The sequence below is a fragment of the Geotrypetes seraphini genome, chromosome 5 (assembly GCF_902459505.1).
Source record: "Geotrypetes seraphini chromosome 5, aGeoSer1.1, whole genome shotgun sequence".
In the NCBI taxonomy this organism is placed as follows: domain Eukaryota; kingdom Metazoa; phylum Chordata; class Amphibia; order Gymnophiona; family Dermophiidae; genus Geotrypetes; species Geotrypetes seraphini.
The window spans coordinates 202,136,339-202,151,629 of NC_047088.1; the positions used below are offsets into that span (position 1 = coordinate 202,136,339).

A 15,291-nucleotide genomic window follows, 5' to 3' on the forward strand; every position below is an offset into this window, starting at 1 on the left:
GGTTTTTCTTCCAAGGGACCTTTTATAAAAAATTAAATAGCATTGTTATAAAATTTATTTGGCTGGGTAAAACTCCCTAGAGTTGCTTTGGTATTTTTACAAAAGTCGATTTCAGAGGGAGGGGTAAATTTTCCCAATTTTTTTAGGTACCATCAATCCTATATTTTGCGCCAGGGTATGTATTGGGTCCTACCAGAGCTCATGGAAAAACTCCCAGATTGATTGTGGTTAGAATGGCAACTCATGTCTCCTATATGTCTTTGCCATGTTCTCAGTATCAAAATGCCTAGATACTGTAAAGATAACAGAATATTAATTGATACATGGAAAACATTGTGATATGTAAGTACAGTGAAACCTTGGTTTACGAGCATAATTCGTTCCAGAAGCATGCTCGTAAACCAAATTGCTCGTATATCAAAGCAAGTTTCCCCATAGGAAGTAAGGGAAACTGCTTTGATTGGTTCCACCTCCTCCCCCCCCACGAGGCTACCGGCGCTGCTCCATTCTCTCTCCCCTTGAGGAATCCGACGCTGTTCCAAACCCCTCCCCGCGATCCAGCTTCCCCCCCCCTGCGAACCGGCATCCCCCCTCCATGCTCGCATTGCCCCCCTCCACCGCGATCCTACTTTCCCCCCTCCCAAGCAGTCAATGACACCCTTTACCCGACTTGGCACCAGTGCCAGTGGCCGAAGATCCTCCCTCTTCTGGCGCGGCCTGGGCTGGGCGGTGCGTCGGAGATCCTCCTTCTTCTGGCCTGGGCTGGGCTGGACTGGCTTTGAGCATTTGCGCATGCTCAAAGCCTTCTGGTCTCGCTCTCTCCGAGATTGAGAGCGAGACCAGAAGGCTTTGAGCATGCGCAAATGCTCAAAGCCAGTCCAGCCCAGCCCAGCCCAGAAGAAGGAGGATCTTCGGCCACCGGCACTGGTGCCAAGGCGGGTAAAGGGTGTCATTGACTGCTCGGGGGGGGGGGGGGGGGGAAGTAGGATCGCGGTAGAGGGGGGGCAACGCGAGCGGGGAGGGATGCCGGGTCGCTGGGGGGATGCCGGATCGCGGGGAGGGAGGGCGCTCGTACAGCGAGGCAAGCTCGGTTTACGAGGCACCAAGTTTGCAAATGTTTTGTTCGTCTTGCAAAACACTCGCAAACTGGTGCACTTGTAAACCGAGGTACCACTGTAATTTAACAACTATTCCAATTCACAAATCTACAAATCAGTCAATATGGCTGAACTCCAAGATTCAAATTGGCGGTGAAAAGATTGCCTGGAAGCATTGGATGATAGCAGGAATACGTTTATTGGATGATGTTATCTCTAATGGTAAACTGCTTGAGTTTTCACAGCTGCAACACAAATATGGGCTCAATAAATCAGATTGTTTTAAATGGTTGCAACTGAAGCAGGCCATTCAGGCGGGGTTCCCTGAGTGGAAAAACCTTAGTAATCAATATAGTATGTAGTTCTTATGCTTTTAGGTAGACTTCCTTTGTCACCAGGCTGCCCAGTGGTATAAATTGCTGACTGAATTAATTAAAAAGAAACCAAACACTGGTCTGAGAGACATTTGGAGCATTGAGATCAAGCATCAAATTTCTGCATCTCAATGGACACAAATTTTGACTTGGAGAATGAGATGTACAGTGTCAGCATCTATGAGACAAACATGGTTTTTTTCTGTTGCATAGAGCATTATGGACCCCTGTTCGGTACAAAAATTGGATAGCTCTAAGTCTAATAAATGTTGGCACTTTCATCTTGAAGCAGGGACTTTAGATCATTTATTATTCTATTGTCCATTTGTTATGACTTTTTGGAAATCAATTTGGGACCAAATTAATTGTTTATTAGATAATCCAGTGGCATTGTCATATGATACTGTGCTGTTTGGTATGGCAATGAGAGTAAAAAGTCAGATTACTTCAAATAATAACAAATTATTACTTATAATGACTGGGTTGCCATTCAACAAATTACGTACAATTGGAAAAACTGGAGTAGATTAAATTATAATTTCTGGTGGAATTCCTTATGTCATATTTATAAAATGGAAAGATTTATTGCAACTAGAGAATGACACGGGGAAAAAATATGTCCCCGTCACCGCCCCGTCCCCGTCCCACCATCCTCTGCACCGCCCCGTCACCGCCGTTCCCTTCACCGCCCCGTCACCGTCACCGCCATCCCTTTCACTGCCCCGTCACCACCACTGCCATCCCATTCACCGCCCCGTCACCGTCCCCTCTGCATCCATGTAAGCCTAGAACCGCAAGGCACAGGCGGAATAGAAATCCCTAATGTAATGTAATAAGCCTTAGTACTGTAATATTTAGCTTATTCCTTTCTTATAAATCAAAGTTCCTGCTGCTGAACTAGAGAAAGAGATGTTCAGCTGGCAGGGCTTTGTTTATAAATTTTTATCAACACAACTAATATACTACTTTATCCTAAAGCAAAAAATAAATAAATAAATAGAATTTTTTTTTCTACCTTTGTTGTCTGGTTTATGCTTTCCACATCTTCTCATTCAATTCCTTCCATCCACTGTGTGTCTTCTCTCTGCGTCTTCCATTTGCTGTTACTGTGCCTTTCCCTTCACCCCCCCCAATTGGTCTAGCACCCATCTTCTTCCCTCCGCTCCCCCATAGTCTGGCATCTGTCTTCTTCCCACTCTGTCTTCCACATTTCCCTTCAGGGTCTGTTCCTCTCCACCCTTCTTCAATGTCTGTCCTATTCCTTTCTACCACCATCCTTCCCTCCTTCCTTTACCATCTGTTCCTTTCTACCACCCTTCAGCTCCTCTCGCGTGGCCTATCTATCTACCTTCCTCCCTCTTATTTTCATGGCACGTTACAATGTAATTTGTGCAAGCCACTGGAGCCTGCGAGCTCGGTCCCTGTCCCATCCCCACAAACCATCTCGCTTCTGTGCCCTATTTTCCCCATTTCTAATATCTCCCCTATGTATCTGCCATTGCCCCCCCCCTGTGTCCATATACCATCCCCATGGCATGTCCCCTTTATGTCTCTGTCCCTATGCCCCATGCACATAATTTCCTCTCTTTCTGTTACCTTCCTGTGTCCAGATTTCCCCTATCTTTCTCTTCCATACCAGTGTGTCTCTTCTTTTCAACCCCATTTAGCTTTTTTCCCTCTTTCTTCCCCCCCCTGCTTCTAGCATCTGGCTCACCTGCCTATCCTTCCTTTTCTTTCCTGCTGTGGGTTTTTCTTTCCGTCTTCATCCCCTTGGTCCAGAATCCTTTTCCCTTTCACTCCCTCCTTCCAGTTTGAGCCGGGAACACGGGCGATCGCACGGTCCCCGCAGCCCCCACCCGCCTGCCCAATCGATCCTAGTGTTTAGCCAGCTCTCTCCCTTCTCCTCACCTTAGTTTGCAGGCTTTCATTTTCGGCGACCTGCACGCTTTCCCAAAGAGCCGCGCACGCACGTCTGTTCAGTGTTCAATCTTCTGCTCTGCTGCAACTTCCTGTTTCCGGTTGCGTCAGAGCAGAAGATCGAAACTGAGCAACAGCGGGTGCGCGGCTCTTTGATAGCATGCGGGTAGCCGAAAAAGAAAACCTACAAACTAAGGTGAGGAGAAGGGAGAGAGCTGGCTAAACACTAGGATCGATTGGGCAGGCTGGTGTGGGCTGCGGGGACCGCGCGATCCTTCATGCCTCACTGCGGGGACAAGACCATTCACCGTTCCACGGGGCGGTGAATGGCCTTGTCCCCGTCGCCGCAGCGACTGCTAGTTTTTGTTCCCCGTTTCGGCGGGTTACCCGCGGCTGAACGCGGTGGCCACGGGTAGACCGCCACCGGGTCATTCTCTAATTTCAACACAGCGAGGATGTTTTAGGAAATTTCAAGATGTGTGGGAGCCATTAACAAAATATTGTACTACTTAAATAAAATTTTCTTTTCCCTTAAATTTTTCAAGTTCAATTATGAGGGGGGAGGGGGGATAATTTTATTATTATATATATTGTACAAGGTATTTGATTATATAATAAGAAGGATTGGGAAAGTGGGAGATAAGAGAATATCGTTTGTACTATTGATGATTATTAAATGATATACTTATTGTAAATCTGTTTTGACATATTGAAACACTTATTGTGAGTTTGAAAATGAATAAAGATTTTTTTAAAAAAAAGACTTTTTATTGAATTTGTTTTACATTTTTAAAAAAAATTTTCTTCCCCTTGCCCCTCTCTTTGGATTCCCTCCCTCCAAGTACTTCTAATAGCTACACTAGGGGGCCCTCCGAAGGCTGGCATGTTTGCCCCTTCTCTCCACCATTGTCCAGCTTCCCCTTGGTGTCCCGGTCTCACTTTCAAAACTAATTATGGTCTGGCGAGGATCGCTGGTGATGCAGCAATTCTAACCGGCTGCCGTTGGTCTCTGCTGTACGTTCCCTCTGCTGTGGTCCCACCCCTCCTCTGACGTCCTGTTTTGGTCTGGGATGGACCATGGCAGAGGGAACGTGCAGCAGAGGCCAACAGCAGCCTGCTAGAATCGCTACATCACCGGCGATCCTGTGCAGGCTATAATTAGTTTTGAAAATAAGACTGGGAAGCCAGGGGAAGCCAAACAATGGAGGGGCAAAGGGTAAAACATGCTGGCCTTTAGGGAACCCCCTAGAGCCGAGGGTACCCACAGCGCTGGTGCCTATGCAGCAATTCCCGACTGTCAATTGTCCCTCCACCGTGAGCTCGGACATTGGGCTTCCTAAAGCAGGAGCAGTAGTGGCAGTGGACGGCCAGCAAGAGGCAGCGATTAGGACAGACTTTTCGCTGCCAGAGTTCTGCTGCTCCTAAAAACATAAGAATGGCCCCACTGGATCAGACCAATGGTCCCTTAAGCCCAGTAGCCCGTTCTCACAGTGGCCAATCCAGGTCCCTAATACCTGTCTAAAACCCAAGGAGTAGCAATTTTCCATACTACCGATCCAGAGCAAGCAGCGGCTGACACCATGTCCCTCTCAATAACCGACTATGGACGTTTCCTCCAGGAAATTGTCCAAACCTTTCTTAAAACCTGATACGCTATCTGTTTTAGGAGGCCCGAAATATACAGGGAATAAGGTTGGTCAGTGAATCGGAAAGCCTGATTTTTTTAGAAAACGAATCAATGTGAATCGGTGAATCGATTTGAATCGGCGAATTGGGCAGCACTAGTAAACATAAGTGCTGACTTGAGTAAAATCCATTCAAAACTGACTTCCCCTGTGAATTTAAAATTCTTAATGCAGGAAAACAGTTGTCCATTTTGGCTAATTTGGTTTTACATTTATATTCCATGGATCTTGACATTATGTAGACGTATAATACATCAACCAACTTTCAGATCTGTGGGGTAATCTAAACGCATGTCCTCAAAGTACACTGCACCTAGTTACATCAAAGTTATATATTACTTACTCATTTGACAAAGTTTGCTTGCCAGCTTGTAGTCTTCATTCATTAAGGCTGCCAGGAACTATAAAATAACATTGTTTTATTTAATGCAAGAAAGTTGTTATTCAGTACTACATTATTAGGTAAAATGAACTAATAGGTTTTAAGTCCTGTTCTCACTGGACAAGCATTTACATAACAAAAGCCACCAACTCATGGACAGTTTCACTAGAATACATGCCATAGAATTACCCCTCCAAACTGGTCTGAGGAACAATTGTACACAATGTACAGTAGGAAATCAGCACTGATATTGCCTCTGCTATACTACTTTCAGTTTGGAACCTTTAACTAAAGAAAAATAAGCACAGTTACAGGGCCTCATCTTAATTAGCTGTCCTACTATAAAAAGCCCAAAAAGGTGCCTTTTTGAAGCCTATTTCATAAAGGCAGCATAGGCAAAACTAACCTCAGCAGTATGCAAATATTGATGCACAAATTTCCATGTGCTCCTCCAAAGTTGATGTTAATGTGTGCGAGTACTCAATACATGTGTACACTGTAACTCTGCCTCTGCAACATACTATGGGGCTCATAATCAAAAAATATAAATGTCCAAAAGCAGCATAGGCAAAACCAACCTCAGCAGCATGTAAATACTGATGTACAAATTTCCATGTGCGCCTCCAAAGTTGATGTTAATATGTGCGAGTAGTCAATACATGTTTACATTGCAACTCTGACTCTACTACATGTTATGGGGCTCATAATTAAAAAATATAAATGTCCAAAAGCATCCTAAATTGGCACTTGGACATCATAATTTCCAGGACATCCAAGTGCCAATAATCGCAATCACCTTTCTGGATGTCTAGCAAGGTGTCCCAGCTTCTGTGCATCCAGAGCTCGAGATGGGTATAGTGGAGGCATGTTATGGGTGGGCTTTGGGCATACATAAAGGCGGGTTAGACTTGGATGTCTTGCAGCAATAATTGAATGTTCTGAGCTAGACCTGTTTTAGAAATATCTAAGTGCCACAAAAGTGCCCAAACTGACCAGATGACTACTGCATGTATCAAGGTAAGACACCCCCATACTTCCCCAGTTCTCACAGATCCCCTTCCACCATACAAAAATGAGAACAAAAGGTACCTACCTGGCTTTAGAACAGCAGCGTCTAGTATGGGGAAGCCTAGCAGAACACAGGTGTGTAGAGTTACCTGGTGGGTAGGCTAGTAAACTATAGAGAGGAGGACCCAGGCCCATAAGGCACTCTATGCACCATCCACCACAAATGAGGCATGAATCCATGACATCCTGCCCTAGGGAGGTCATCGATGTGGTTTTCTTTCAAAAATGAAGCTGGCAAGTATAAAAAAATAACTTTAAAATCAAATCTGAAAAAATCCAAGATGGCCACTGAGGGCCTGTTTTGATTAAAAATAGCCCGGGAAAACCACAGACAACTCTCAAAAACATAAGAACAAAAGAAGTTGCCGCTGCTGGGTAAGACCAGTGGTCCATTGTGCCCAGCAGTCCGCTCCTGAGATTTTTAGGATTTTAGGGGTGAGGTAGGGGCATAGGGCATGCAGGGAAACCACCTAAAACCCCCTTTTTAAAGACCACCCCTAATCTCTGATCCAAGCTGTTAGTTTGAACACACAGAAACATGTGCTGACAGGAACACTGTAGCCTGTACTCATTGTGAAATGAGCTGAATGGAAACACACTGCAGATAAAGCAAAAAACTGCTCAAAGGGAGATCCTCTGCCTCAAAGAACTGGAAATCTGGATTTCACCTCGTCTGACTGCCCCACTGGCCTGACCTTCACGGCCGGAGACCTCCGCCCCTCTTGGACACGCCGCATAGATGCCTGGTGGAGGTATGCAGTCTGGCTCCAATCCCGGTCATGCCTCCACAGAACCGCTCAGCCTGGAGTGAGCAAACTCCCATGGGAACGGTCCTCTGAGTCCTGATCTAAAGTGCAGGCTGTCCAGGAAACCCCCCCAAAAGCAGACTTTTTCAAAGGTCTGCGATTTCCTGCAGTCAAGGATGCCCTGCAAGGTACCTTCACAGCACGAGGGCGAAAACCGTAACAAAAAATACTAAAATTCCACAAAATTAAACACGAACAGAAAAGATAAACACCTACAGTCTGGCCTGTGGGAAGGAAGACTGGTGAGATGAGAAGCATACTCAGTGATGAGGTATGAGGGAGGATGCGATAAAGCCTCTGAAGTTTTGAGGTTTCCTAAAGATCCTGGCAGGTGGACGGAAATAACCCACTGGTTCCAGAATAAAGATGAATTGTACAAGAACAGGTCTTTAGGATGCCTTAAAAGTCATCTTATAATTTTAAAATTATCAAGATCACTTGCTGGTGCAATAAATCAGCTAATGCTTAATACAAGATAAACCTGACAGAACCCAGATGTTGGGGGTCCAAAATATATGAAAACTTTACAAGTGAATTCATGTTCTATCACAGGTACACTGTAATATTTAATAAGAAATAATATTTAATAAGAAATGATCCTTGAGCAAGCTGTAAGTGGTTCAGCATTATATCAGGTCTACACTAGTGCTGCCCGATTCAGGAAAAAATATTTCGATTCGATTTAGCCTACTGAATCGATTTTTCGATTTGATTTTAATGACCAATTGGGTGTTTTTTTCAAAAATCCTGGTGGGTTTATTTTATAGCCTCTTCACCCCCTTTGCCCTCTCCTACCCATACTGACGCTGTGAAGTAAACAAAATAAACAAACAAAAAAGACTTTTCCTCTCTCTGTTAAATCCTAGCTCACGTTTGCGGTCTAACACCAGCTCTGGCAGGATACACATTTCAAATCTGACATATTGTAATCACAAAACAAAATAAAATTATTTATTTCTACCTTTGGTTGTCTGGTCATTATTCAAATTATTTTGGTGCCACGCTCTGGTTGTCTTCTGAAAACTCGTTTGCCAGGGTCTCCTGCCCATTTGTCGTTTTCTTCTTTCTCGGTGCTAACTATCCATCTTCCATCTCTGTCCTCCTTTTCCATTTCCCTTCCCTCCCCCGGAGGTCTGGCATCTTTCCTTTTTTTTTGTCTCCATCTCCACAGCTGCAGCGATGGCCTCCACCATCCCCAGATCCACCATCTCTCCTTTTCTTAACTACCCTTTCATCCAGCATCTCTCCCTCCTTCCCCACCACCCCAGGGTTCACCACCTCTCCCATTCTCTTCCCAACTACCCTCCTATCCAGTATCTCTAATCTCCCCCCTCTACACCATCTTGTATCCAACTTCTCTCCCTTTCTGTTCTGTCCCTCCATAAATCCCATTGTCCACCATCTCTCTTCCTCTCCTCTGTTTTTAGACCCATTATTTATTTCCACCAGAGGGTGGTAGTTAATGGTACTCCCTCCGAAACATCGGAAGTGATCAGTGGAGTGCCGCAAAGCTTGGTCTTGGTTCCAATCCTATTTAACATCTTTGTACGGGACCTGCCTCAGTGACTTAGAGGTAAAATTGCATTATTTGCCGATGATGCTAAACTGTGCAACATAGTGGGCAAAAGCACCGTGCCAGACACTATGACGCAGGACTTACACTTACTAGAACAATGGTCCGCAACTTGACAACTGAGTTTTAATGACAAAAAGTGTAAGGTTATGCACCTTGGCAGCGGAAATCCACGCAGAACTTACACCCTGAATGGTGAGACCTTAGCAAGAACTGTTGCAGAACGGAACCTAGGAGTAATCATTAGTGAAGATATGAAGACTGCCAATCAAGTAGATTAAATTATACCTTCTGGTGGAATTCGTTGTGTCACATTTATAAAATGGAAAGCATAATTGCTACTCAAAAGGGGTATTATAATAAATTTAAAAAGATCTGGGGGCCATTGAAAACTTATTGTAATGAATAGACACCATTTTCTAGTGAAAGTATATTTGCAAATGGGGGGAGGAGGGTGGTTTATAGTTTACTGTGGGTTTAATCAAAAGAAAATGAATATTTATATTGTATATTTTTGATTAATAGTTAAAGGAAAGGGGGGGTGGGAAGGGAATAAATTAATATATTTGATGTTATATTAGAAAGAAATTCAAGTGATGTATTTAATTTCAAATGTTTTATTATTTGTACACTTGATGTAAGATTAAAAATGAATAAAGAATTAAAAAAAAAAAAAAAAAAAAGAAAGCATCATCCAAGGCTAGACAAATGCTGGGTTGCATCCGTAGAAGTTTTGTCAGCCAGAAGCCCAAAGTTATAATGCCATTGTACAGGTCCATGGTGAGACCTCATCTGGAATATTGTGTTCAATTTTGGAGGCCACATTATCAAAAGGATGTGCTGAGAATGGAGTTGGTTCAGCGAATGGCCACTAGGATGGTCTCAGGCCTTAAGGATCTCCCATATGAAGAACGTCTAGGTAATTTGCAGCTATACTCTCTCGAGGAACGCAGAGAGAGGGGAGACATGATAGAGACGTTCAAATATGTTACTGGCCGTATTGAGGTAGAAGAAGACATCTTTTTTTCCTTACATGACCTACGGCAACAAGAGGGCATCCATTAAAAATCAAGGGTAGAAAATTTCATGGTGTCACTAGGAAGTATTTCTTCACCAAAAGGGTAGTTGATCATTGGAATAATCTTCCACTTCAGGTAATTGAGGCCAGCAACGTGCTTGATTTTAAGAAAAAAAGGGATAAGCATGTGGGTTCACTTTGAGGAAGTGCTTAGGGGAAGGGTTCTTAGAGTGGGCAGACTTGTTGGGCCGATGGCCCTTTTCTGCCATCATATTCTATGTTTCTAAATGATGAGAGCAAAAAAGGGACAGTGGCAAGTAAACACTCCAAGCAATGCAGAAGCAAAGTGAAACTGCGCATTTTACAGGAGGGCTTGAAAAAGGGGAAACGTAGCCATGTGAATGCTCATGGTGAAACATGACAACGGGAGGAACGTAATTGACACAAAATCATTAAAGGAAGTATAATATATGGATATGCTTGGGGCAGGGAGACATGAAATGTAGCTGCTTGGCTGGCCCAGACATCATGGGGAAGGCTTTGGGAAAAAAAATTATTTGTGATCGTGGGTCATAGGGTTTCCGACTACTTTCTTGTAGTGTCCATGGGTTTTTTGGGGTGGTATTCACTATGTTCCCAGCCTCAGTTTGGTGTTTTGGCAGCCTCTCTATGCAATCCAAGCCTCAGTCTGCTGCTCCAATAGCTTCTGTCAGTGCAGTTCAAGCCTGCATGTTCCCCGCAGCCTGAAGGCACAGGGAGGAGGGTTGGCCACTGAATCGGCCAGGCTGATTTAAAAAAAAAAAAAAAGAATCGATTTGAATCGATTCACTCGAAGTGAATTGGTGAATCAATTCGAATCAGAAATTGGGCAGCACTAGTCTACACTGACTTGTATTAAGAAATTGGATCATCATCATTGTAGAGCAATTAAGAGTAACATTTTTTATACATAGAACACTATAATTAAGTCATTAACTACTAATTCATTCATGTCTTAATTTGGAGACAGAAAGAAAATGCAGCAGGGAAAGGGCTAGATTAGAGGAGTAGTTGTTCTCTGCTCTGCTCCAAACACACTATTTCCTCTCCTCTCGCTGCAAGCTGCCTGCATCACTGCTGGTTAACTTGTGAGGGAGTCACTGGTATTAGGTGGTGGTCCATAGGGCCGGCTGAGGCAGGGGTGGAGCTTTTGGAATTGGCTTTTCTTTTACCCATTAATATATTCACACACAAAAAATTTTTTTTTAGATCTTACCCAAAGATGGTATACCCTCTCAACACCTCCTGACTCATCATTGCTCCCAAGGGGCAAGGCGTGCCCCTTAGGGTACGACCCTTTGGCCATGCCCTGCGGCCGCGCCTTGCAGCTGCAGCAGTTTTTCACATGGAGGGGATGGACTCCGATGATGTCACTGGCCGCCTCCTTCAATGCCTGCCCAAATCGGGAACAGTCCTTCAGGCAGGAAAAAAGTTCAGGCAAACAGACAGAAAGTTGCTCTAGCTGTTGCAGTGCAGGTAAAAGTCTCCTCTCTCTCCAAGCACCCTCTGGTAGCTCTCAGTTCTTCTCAGCTGCATCACTGGCCACCTCTCACAATGCCTGTCCAAATTGGGAACATCTTTAAGTTTCCTTGAAAGGACCCCACCTCTTCCACCATTATCCAATGTTAGGGAGCCTAAAGTAGCCCTAGTGAAACTTCTGAGGAATCCCAAAAGTCAGTAACTTTACCCAAATTACAACATATGTCATTACCTAAAGCATTAACTTTATTGGATTCAAGTGATGATAATCGGTGTACCTCAGAGGATCCAAAGGATATTACCTTGAAAGATTTGTGGTCGTTAAATAAGAGTGTGCAAGGGCTATTAAGATCAGTTGTTAATATTGGAAAAATTAGAAGAGACTCAATTACAGTTTCTGGTGGAACTCTTTATGTCACATTTATAAAATGGAAAGGACAATAGCCACACAGCAAGGGAATTTTAGAAAATTTCAGGAGATTTGGGAGCCATTAACAAAATATTGTAATGATTGAATATTATATTTCCCCTTAAAAATGCACATCCATGGTGGGGGGAGGGAGGGAAGGGTTTTTTGATTTGAATAATAAATAAAGTATATGGAAATGAGGTTTTCTTGAATTTAAAGAATTTAATTGATTAGGGGGGGAGGGAGGATAATTTCTGATGTGGATTTTTCGCAGATTATTAAGTGTATTAGACTTTAACATGCTATAAATGCTGTTACACTTATTTTAAGTTTAAAAAAAAAATTAATAAAGAATTGGAAAAAAAAAAGATCGGTTGTTAAACAATCTTCAGATTTTTCAGTCAAAGTTGTAAAGAAGTTTGAAAGTGTGGATTCCAACTTAGATTTGGTAGATAAAAGATTAATGTTGGTTGAAACACAGGCATCCACACTGCAGCAAGTTTCGACTTCTGCGGTTAAGGATGCCTGTGTAATTCATTCTAAATTGGAAATTATGGAGAATATGCCACGGTCAAAAAATCTCCAATTTGTGAATTTTCCCATGACTCACTTGATATCGCCAGAGATTTTATTACAAAAATATTTGAAAGAGATACTAGGTTTAACAAACTCAGAAACCTTTTCTATACAAAATTGTTACTACTATACCACAGAAAAAAAAAGTAACATCAGATCAGGGAACAGATCTTTTAGGGCTCCTTTTACTAAGGTATGCTAGCGTTTTTAGCGCACACAGGATATTACCATGTGCTAGTGGCTAGAACTAACGCCAGCTCAATGCTGGTGTTAAGGTCTAGTGTGCGCAGCAATTCAGTACGCGCTATTCCGCGCGTTAATGCCCTAACGCAGCTTAGTAAAAGGAGCCCTTAGTTTCTGCTGATTTTGATTTAACTCATTTTCTTGAAGATTCCCAAGATGTTATTAAAACTAGGGCTACTCTTTTGACGACTTGTTTAAGTGAATTAGATAAAAATCTACTTATGAAATTATATTTTAAAAATAAAACAACAAAATTCTGTGGTGATACTGTATTGATATTCCCTGATGTGGTTAGAGCTACCCAAATGCGAAGGAAGGAATTTTTTCAGTTAAAACCTAGAGTTTTAGCCCTAGTCGCTAGTTTTTTTTTCTAAAATTCCCTAATAAATGTATAATTAAACTACAAGAGAAGGAATTTATTTTTTGGGATCCCACACAGCTTCAGCAATTTTTACGTTTTCGTGAACAAGAGAAAGATACAGTAAAATAGTTATCAACTGACCTTTAAAAGGAGTCCGAGAATAAGAAGCAAAGCACTAGAATGATGTAACTTGGGGGAAGACTTCTATTTTCTCATGTTGGATTTATTTATTTCTCAATTAAACCTGTATCTTTTCTCAAGGTTAATATCTTATTTTCTTTACTTTGGCTCCCCTAAATTAATGTGGGATAGAAAGATTTGTATTAGATATTTATGATATTTTTTCCTTTTCTTTTGATGTATATCTTTATCCTTTACTGTTCTTTAAGAATTGTATGAAAAATTATAATAATTTTAAAAAAATTTGGGGGCCTTTGATAACATATTGTAATGATTAGACACCTTTTTACATTAAAGGATAATTGTAATAATGGGAAAGGGGGGATATATTGTTTTTTATGCTCCTTTATGCGCTCCTTCATGCAACTCCTTCATGCCTCACTTCATCTTCTCAATAAAGTCTTCTCTATCAACGTACTTCTATTTGCAACGCTACTCTTAATATCCAACCTTTCTACCTTTCCTCCATTGCCTCACACCCCATTACAACACTTTCTCTCCATCTCTCAACCTATTAACAATAAAATAATGTCCTCAATTACCACCTTTTGGGGCCACCGACCTATTAAGAAAATCCCCTATCCTACAGAAATACGGGCTAGATCATACACCATCATTCCAATTTGTCCCTCTCTTACCTCTTTTACTACCCCACCTCATTCTCTTTCTAAACTCAACATTGGTTTAGTAAATGTACGATCCCTAAAAAATAAATATCACCTCATTCATGATACTATTATTCAACACAAACTCCAAATTCTATGTCTCACTGAAATCTGGTTAGCTCAAGGAGAAGAAGCTTATTTAACTCAAGCATGTCCCCCCAATTACAAGACTATCTTTCAACCTCGCTTAAACAAAAAAGGAGGTGGAGTCGCTGTTATTTACCATACCTCCATTCCCCTCCAATCTAATTCTTCTAATTTTTCTGCCACCTCCCCAGTTGAAACTCTTCCATTTTCCATTAAACTCTTTCACACTTTTAATTTTCTTCTAATCTATCTTCCCCCTCCAGTAAACAAGACTTCTCTCTCAACTCTTATCTCTATCATTTCAGAATTCAATATTAATTATCCAGACTCCGTTATCCTCGGAGACTTCAACATTCATTTTAATTTGCCCAACCATCACAATACCTCTGAACTTCTAACGCTGATCTCCGACCTTTCTTTAACTCCTCTTTTTTCTTTGCCCACCCACACGGCTGGCAACACAATAGACATGATTTTCTGTCCCACTTCTACTTCCCATTTATTTCAAAATTTCCAATCCCATTCTATACCATGGTCTGATCATCTACTTATTAATTGGCAACTAGATTTTCCTTCACCCTCAGGAATCGTCCAAAATCAAAACAAAAAAGATACATTCACAATCCGTAATACTAATAAAATCACTCTTACATCCATCCAGAACCATTTCAATCTAAACCTCACTGACTTTTCTTCTCTTCCTCTTGACGAACAAACCTCCCTCTGGTATACTTCCACAAAATCCCTACTAGACTCCCTGGCACCCCAACAAGAAAAAAAGAAATTTACTTCAAACTTAACTCATAAAAAACAACCCTGGTACAACGAAAATCTTACTCTTATACGCAGACAACTTCGCTCCATAGAGCATAAATGGCGAAAAACCTACCTTCCTAATTTCCTATTGCTTTACAGAGAAAAATCCTCTTACTATAAAAAAGCAATTCAACAAGTTAAAAAGGAATATTATGCCAAACTTATTGTTTCCACTCGTAATTCTTCAACACTTTTCAAACTCGCTCAATCTCTGTCAAAATATTCTACTAAAAAACTACCCCTAACTACTACTCCCTCTGCATTTGAACTAATAAACTTTTTTGACAATAAAATCAAGAGTATCAGAACACTTTTCGGAACACCTCCATCCTCTCCCTCCTCCCAAATCACCAATGACTCTTCCATTCTATCATTCAGTACCTTTTCTACATTTACAATGCCCTCACTAGCAAATTTACTACTAATATTGAAATCTCTCAATACTTCTAACACACCCCTTGAAAGTATTTCTCCTTTTCTTCTTAAAAAATTCTTTTCTTTCTTTGGTCCATATCT

General features: G+C 41.9%; 1 protein-coding gene across 19 annotated transcripts in view; it reads right to left on the reverse strand.

Moving 5' to 3' along the window:
- ERICH2 (glutamate rich 2) overlaps nucleotides 1-15,291 on the reverse strand; it is a 120,334-nt gene that overhangs the window by 27,156 nt on the left and 77,887 nt on the right. For all 19 annotated transcript variants that reach the window (XM_033947348.1, XM_033947340.1, XM_033947343.1 and 16 more), the window contains one exon: nucleotides 5,417-5,474. In XM_033947348.1, coding sequence (XP_033803239.1) covers nucleotides 5,417-5,474 — 58 coding nt within the window. The remainder of the gene's footprint in view (nucleotides 1-5,416; nucleotides 5,475-15,291) is intronic.